This window comes from Triticum aestivum, unplaced genomic scaffold (assembly GCF_018294505.1).
Source record: "Triticum aestivum cultivar Chinese Spring unplaced genomic scaffold, IWGSC CS RefSeq v2.1 scaffold31074, whole genome shotgun sequence".
NCBI lineage: Eukaryota > Viridiplantae > Streptophyta > Magnoliopsida > Poales > Poaceae > Triticum > Triticum aestivum.
Window position 1 is genome coordinate 1 of NW_025227485.1, and position 7,381 is coordinate 7,381.

Consider the following 7,381-nt stretch of genomic DNA (forward strand, 5'->3'; position numbering starts at 1 on the left):
CGTCGTTGGCCTACTTGGAGAACAAATAAGCATTTTAACATAAGGGCATCACAAAAAATCAGAATACAAAAACTATGTTAGGTCTGCAGTTTTTTTCATGCATCATCTGAGTTTAGTGTACTTTTTGTGCAGCAGCAACCAGAAGCCAAAAGAACCCAATACTGAACAATCTAAAATAAAAACATGTCCACAAGCCTAATAACATTGAAAGTCTGAGTCCTACTACAACAGTTCAAACAATCAATAGTCAGAAGAGGCTAATTAAGGTACTGGTATAAGGTACTTAACTGGGTATACACAATATCTAGGATCAAAGAATTTAGATAAGATGCCAAGGGTTCTTCACTCTATAAATGGAACTCACCTGAACACTAAAGCCATGGTTGTCATTGCATAGCTCTAGACTAAATAATAAGGGCAATACCAAAAGATTTATGCATTAGTGCATGAACTAAGATAAAATAAAATAAGCCTATAATGATGGTGTTACTTTCTTGCGCAAGCACCAAAACTTTGCCAAAAAGTAAAATATACTGGGAGCATTGTACCTTTATTTTCCCTATAATCCTTGCCCTTGCTTCTAGATTATATGATGGCGGTGCAAGCTAGCCAACATCTTCAGATTAGTCCATCCAAAAAGCACCCCAAAGGTAACAGTTGGATTGATTGTGTCATTCCTGAAACGTCATTATCAGAAATTCAGTTGGTGCTTAATAGTAAATAAAAGTGCAGGACATGCTCATCACGCTTACCTAGGACTCATAGGCCTTATCTAATCCCTCGCCAAAGCAAATCATCTATTCTATGTGAAATAGGTAAGAGGTAGGCAAAAATGCTATATACCAAAGAGTATACGTCAATCTAAACTGACGTACTGCTCACAAGAAACAGAGTATGATAACACGTCGTTGCTCACTCTAAAAATAAAATAAGTTGTTGGAAAGGAGGGGGGCTATTTTATTTATACAGTTTAGTTTTGTGATTTAGTGCAAATAAGAACATGTCCAAACCTGATAGGCACGGCACCAAAGAGTATACGTCAATCTAAACTGACGTACTGCTCACAAGAAACAGAGTATGATAACATGTCGTTGCTCACTCTAAAAATAAAATAAGTTGTTGGAAAGGTGGGGAGCTATTTTATTTATATAGTTTATTAGTTTTGTGATTTAGTAGCAGTACAAATAAGAACATGTCCAAACCTGATAGGCACGGCAATCTCAAATCCATGGGGTCAGTTTGGTTAGATCAGGATGAGCAGAAATGAAATGCACCATATACATTTTCCATGCATCAACATACATTTTCAGTTTAATCAAGACATGTGTTATTCTCTGAATATGAAAATCACACGGCCAATTTCTAATAGTACCCTACTTTTTTCTGTATGGCTCCTGTGATTTTTGAGAGTGCAAACCGATGAGATTAGCTTAACTAAATTGTCTCAGAATCGCATAGAGACTACAGCAGCAGCAAGAAAGTATTATGGTTTTCCCTAAAAAAATAAAGCATCATGGTTAAACTTATGCAGCTATCAACGCCTGTTTTAATGAAACAGAATAAACTTAAATTAACTACAGTCTCTCACAATTCCATTAATTAGAGACTACAACAGCGGCAAGAAAGCATCGTGGTTTAGGTTTTGCAACTACCAAAATGTGAGCTCATGCGAACAAAAGATAGTAAATTATTCAGCCTAGCATCATGGTTCAGCATACAAAATTACCAAATGGCATCTTCAGCCATGTCTTATAGTTCCAGGAAAAAGAATTACGAGAAAGTTCACCCATTAATGTGACTCAAATTCAACTTACCACAAGGTTAGAGCAGTTAATCGTCATCCGCGTTGGCTTCGTTTGCTCGATCATTTTGCTCTACAGCATTGGCTCTGTATCTAGTTTCCTCTGTTTTGCTCCAGACTGCCTTTGCTTCTGAAGATTGCAGAAAGGGCTAAGTGCAATTGAATAAAGCTGAATATATTTCTGTAACGATTTTTTCTAAATACAAAAGCTACCCACTACATACAAAGGAACCCCAAATTCATGCAATCCCTCGTACATAAGGATATAGAGATAGAGTCAATAAAAATCAATTGATTTAACAACTTCTATTTATTTATACTCCCATTTTATAAATTCCATTGTTGTTAACAACATCTATTTATGTATGCTCCCAGATTCTCACCAACAATCTAAAGCATTGAGCCACTGCACCATTCACTTGCATTGCCACATAGATTATTTATTCATGCAACATCTAAACTCAAAGAACATCGGACTGTAAAAGAATTGAGGAGACAAGTAGACAACAACACAGACCATCCAATGCAGTCCTCAGGGGCTCTACCAACTCTGGGAACTCAATCTCATCAAGCGCTTTGAAGACGTCTTCGGCGTTGCTTGTCTGCATCTTTCCTTCCTTGCACACATCATCTGACCTGCAAATAATTAAGATCACACTCATGTTACTATCATCATCCAAAAAGCAGCACACCACAAGTATAAGCATAATATTATTTATACTCTCAGGCGGCTCTCCCCTCTACCAAACAGCAGAGCAATTAGCTAAAAATCTCAACTATGGAAATCCTAAACCAGCAGTGCTAACTATAAACCCCCAAACATTTCATATAAGCATCATATTTCAATACCTCTGTAACCTCTGCGCCGTGAAGAATGAAAACTGCAGAAGCCTGAAGCTTTTCTTCAGAAAACTGAAAGTGTTAACACGCATTCACTGAAAGTTTAGCTTCTCCTCATTCTTCTGAAAAATCAAAATTATTAGTGGCGAAGCTACTCTTCTCCATTAACCACTCCGTGTTTGCTGCTGCTACAGATATGAACAAGTTCTTCCTTAGGGGAAAACAGTATATATAATATTGTGCTGACCGTTTGTGATGATTCCGGTATATATAGTAGTTAATGGATTTTGCCCTCAAGTTTGTTTGTCTCTTTTGCCGCTCTGCTCTAGTTGGGCGCGGCATGCGCTCGAGTGTTCCCCTGTCCATGTTTTTGTGGCACCGCTTGTGGTTGGTGCTTCAGCCTCAATCTTTTTCTTTTGTGTCTAAAACACGAATGACTTTTATCGGCTAAAATGCCACATTGTGCAAGCCGTACCACTCTTGCTTATAATTAATTTCAGAGGCATTTGGCAATGGCGTTTTGATGCCAGTGATGTCAGGTGTTCCAGCCACAGCCGACAGAGTACTACAAAGAAAAAACTCAAATCCATAACAAGAACTCATTATTTTAAAACAAACTCACAGGAGAAACTGGATGTGGCTAGAGGAGGTGCCTCACCTTGAACTGGTGCTCAGATCGCCGCCGCCTTGGCCGTGGAGGAAGCCCAGGCCTCTCATGATGGATGATGCCATCGCCGAATCCAGGCGTTGTCCGCCGCCGCCTTGTCCGTGGAGGAGGCCCAGGCCTCTCATGATGGATGATGCCATCGCCGAATCCAGGCGTTGTCCTTGTCCTCGCTTGTCTGTGATGCGGCCAACTGCGGCCCTCCACTCCTTGGCAACGTGAGCGGCGACGGGAGCTTTGATCTGGCTGCTTTTTTCCCATGTTGTCATCCTCCTCACCTCTTCCCGCTCCTCCACACCCACGCTGAAGACCTCAAAGGCCGCACTCTCCCATGAAGGCAACCAACGGCCCATCCATAACCACCGTGTGTGCCAGCGCCGGATCGAGAGGAGGATAAAAGCGAAGGGGAAGCAAGGGGCGTGGTGGTGGCGGAGACTGGAGAGCAGGGAAAGGCGGCGGCGACGACGCGAAAGGGGAGGGGAGGGAATGTGGGGCTCGAGGACGGGCTGGGATTGGGGATTAGGTTTTCACCGTGCAGCCCGGACATCTCATAATTCAGCTACGTAAAACCAGAGCAAGTTCACATCATTCTCTGGACCTACACTTAACGAGGCCCATCAGTCATCCACCTTTGAAACGAGCACAAAGGTGCAAAAGAATTGACGGTCCAGCGATCGGCAGCAGCAAAAATCATACGATAATAACACGATCGAACGGCTCACGCGGTGAAAATCGCTCAGGGGCGCTAGAATGGCGGGTAACGTAGCTGGGTTTATATGTTCAATGATCTGCCCTATCACCTCAAGACTTGTTTGTTGTACCTAAGTGTCTTTCCAGAAGATAACTGGATCAACAAAAATACATTGATATGGCGGTGGGTTGCAGAAGGTTTCGTTAGCAATAAACAAGGGATAGGGTCATTTGAGCAGGGGGAGAGCTATCTGAATGAGCTCATAAATAGGAGCATGATCCTGTGGATAGAGCCATGCCATAGAGTCAATGTAGGCCGTTGTCGTGTTCATGATATGGTGCTTGATCTCATCCGTAGCTTATCAAGTAAAGTAAATTTTGTCACAATACATGATGCAGAGCATCACAGGAAATGTTTGACAATTAACAATGCTCGAAGATTAGCCCTCCATAAAATAATTATCGGGAACACCCTTAGCATGGAATTGGAACAAATGAGGTCATTTAATGCTAGCATGTGTCGTGATAGTAGGATGCCCTCACTTTTGAGGTTTAAAGTACTGCGTGTACTTGTTTTAGAGGAATGTGAATTTTTGGCGGGAGGTTGTCGCCTTGAGCATGTTGGAAAGTTGGTTCACTTGAGGTACCTAGGACTGTTCGGCACACCTATTGATGAGCTCCCAAGAGAAATAGGAAAGCTTATGTACTTACAGTCGCTAGATGTAAGGGAAAGTGGTATAGAAGAGTTGTCCCCGTCTGTCGGTGAGCTAAACAAGTTGATGTGCCTGCGTGCTTCTAAGGGCACAAGAATGTTGGCAGATGTAGGTAAGCTAACCTCATTACAAGAGCTGCGACTATTCTCAGTGGATAAGGTTCCAAACTTCTTCAAAGATTTAGGGAAGCTAACAGAGTTGATGGTGCTTGAGATCCATTTTGACAAAATGGATGAGAGGGCTCACAGGGCTCTTGTGAAGTCTCTATGCAACCTCCGCAGAATCAAAACTCTGGAGATATATTGTGACTCGGTGGATATAGAGGAGTGGCCTCATCATGGCGGCTGGGAAGATTGGACGCCAGCACCTTATGAGATTCGTGAGTTGACACTGTCTGGCATGGTTTTACCAAGAAGGCTGCCGTGGATGGCTCCCTCGTGTGTCCCCCACCTATCCTACCTGTTGTTCACAGCTCAGGTGGTGGAACAACAGGATCTGCGGATCCTCGGGGGTCTGCCATCGCTTCGCTGCCTGTACATCTCGAGTGTTGACAACTGCCCTCTGTATACTGTTCTAGCAAGCGATGAGTTCCAAAACTTGAGATATCTGAGCACCAACATAGATATTAAGTGTGGGGAGGGAGCACTGCCTATGCTTCATAAATTGGTATGTGGCGCCAGCATAGGAATGGAAGATATTGGTTTGGTACCGGGCAGCATGCCTTTGCTGGAGAAAGTCACCTACTGGCTAAATTGCAAGAATTGCAACGGTGATGAGGTGGAGGAAACGGAGGCAAAGCTGAGGCACGCCACCAGGATCCACCCCAACAGTCCCGCCCTTGCAATACGAAGGCACAACTACAAGCACACTTCCTCTGGAACATACAAGGACCAACAACAGGGGCTGCCAAGGTTAATTATTCAATCACTCAAGCGTGTGATACGTGATGGTGGAGAGGTTTCGGCCACCGATGAAGAGGTATATATATGCACATAATCAAACATGCTTTTATACGATCCATATCTATGCATTGACACTAACAATTTCAGCCGGATGATGGTGGCGCGCGCAAGATAGCTCGTATCGTCAAAGAGGAGGCAGCGGCAGCGCCGCCCATGCTTAAATCATGTTGTTCCATTAACAAGGTATCCCCCACTCTGTGCGTTCTGTTCTGATAGATATCCATACGTTCTTGCGACTTCTCCTCTGGATGAACTAGTAGATCTGTTTATAATCTACCGGTACTGTATATATTTTTTATCATTACTTTTAGTTCCTCCTTGAAAAATAAGATTTTAATCCTTGTGGCTTTTTTCCTATCAAGACTGTTTGGATTATATGGTTGTTTGTTATCAAGTTCTTATCGATTGCTTCTATGTGCCCTTATTTAGTAAAAGCTTCAACATCTACTCCATATTCTGTATTTAGTTCTGGCAACATGGCAGGCTGCATCTTGCTTCTTATCTCTAGACCCTGCTTCCTAATCCCTTCCTTAGTGGCTCTCCATTCTCTTCCTCATGCCCTCACCCACCTACATTCTCTTTTATCTGTTGATATGCATTAAAGTCCTCTAATGGAGGTGCTCTTTCGCTTCTACTCCCCCCGTCCCATAATATAAGAGCCTTTTTTACACTAGTATAGTGTAAAAAACGCTCTTATATTATGGGACGGAGGAAGTATCTAGCTGCCTTTCTTTAAGTTTGCCTCCTTGGTACTCTCCAAATTCCCTCTGTTAATGCAGGTTCTTCCCCTTTAGCTCTGCAGATGACTGATGACTCGAAACCCTTCCCCCTTTTGTGCAAAAGTTTGTTCCAGCTAGATCATACTCCCTCCGTTCCAAAATATTGGTCTTTCTAGAGATTTCAACAAGTGACTACATACGGAGCAAAATGAGTGAATCTACACTCTAAAATATGTCTATATACAACCATATGTGGTAGTCCATTTGAAATCACTAAAAGACAAATATTTAGGAACGGAGGGAGTAGATGATAATGCTGTCATGTTACGTGGTAGCAGAAATAAATACATCCTTTTTCGTGCTTCATGGATTTTTTGTCGTTTTCTTGTTTTGCGGCTCAGTGTAATTTACACGTTTTCCCCTCTATGTAAGTTACTGCCAGCTAACGATACCTGAACATTTGTTCCATGCTTCCTTTATTTATATGGCTTATAGCTATGTCATTACAAATTGCTGATTATTTTGGGCTGATAATTGTGAGAATTTTTGAAGAGCATGCCTTCGTGAATTGTTGTACTACTATTTACCGTTTTGCTTACAGTTAAGTTATTCAGTTTTATGGACAATTAGTCTAGTTTTAGGCAGTTTGCTTAAATATTGTCTCAGCATATCTCTCACTGCCAGTCTAATCTGCACATGTATGGAAATTGGTTTGACTGATGCCATAATTGCCCTGCAGGTATGAGAGTTACGTTCCGGCGGCTGAGATGCAGAAGTGGCTTGGTTCATGAGATCCACACGGAAATTTACCCTCTATCTAGGATGCAGTTGTCAGCTGTGAAGTGGACTCGTAGGAATGATCACTTATTTTGCACAATCATGTCTTGTTATCTGTAGTCAGTTGGCCAACTGACATGACGACGTAAGACTTGCTTGTATTAATCAGTACCTTTCACTTGATTTTGCTTGCTTGCATTCTGGGCGTGTTCGTA

At 42.3% G+C, this 7,381-nt stretch overlaps 2 protein-coding genes across 3 annotated transcripts; one reads left to right on the forward strand and one right to left on the reverse strand.

The window, feature by feature from the left end:
• Positions 1 to 52: 52 nt before the first annotated feature.
• LOC123172744 (uncharacterized) lies at positions 53 to 3,849 on the reverse strand (the record flags this gene model as incomplete). Of its 2 annotated transcripts, XM_044589672.1 has the most annotated exon segments (5): positions 53 to 677; positions 1,815 to 1,931; positions 2,319 to 2,437; positions 2,651 to 2,713; positions 3,300 to 3,846. In XM_044589672.1, coding segments are annotated over 4 exon segments (642 nt in total). In that variant the 5' UTR covers positions 3,659 to 3,846.
• Positions 3,850 to 4,528: 679 nt separating this feature from the next.
• LOC123172742 (probable disease resistance protein RXW24L) lies at positions 4,529 to 7,134 on the forward strand. Its single transcript, XM_044589670.1, has 3 exons — positions 4,529 to 5,686; positions 5,758 to 5,853; positions 7,129 to 7,134. The coding sequence occupies exons 1-3, from the start codon at positions 4,529 to 4,531 to the stop codon at positions 7,132 to 7,134; spliced, it is 1,260 nt and encodes a 419-aa protein (XP_044445605.1).
• The last annotated feature ends 247 nt before the right edge of the window (positions 7,135 to 7,381 follow it).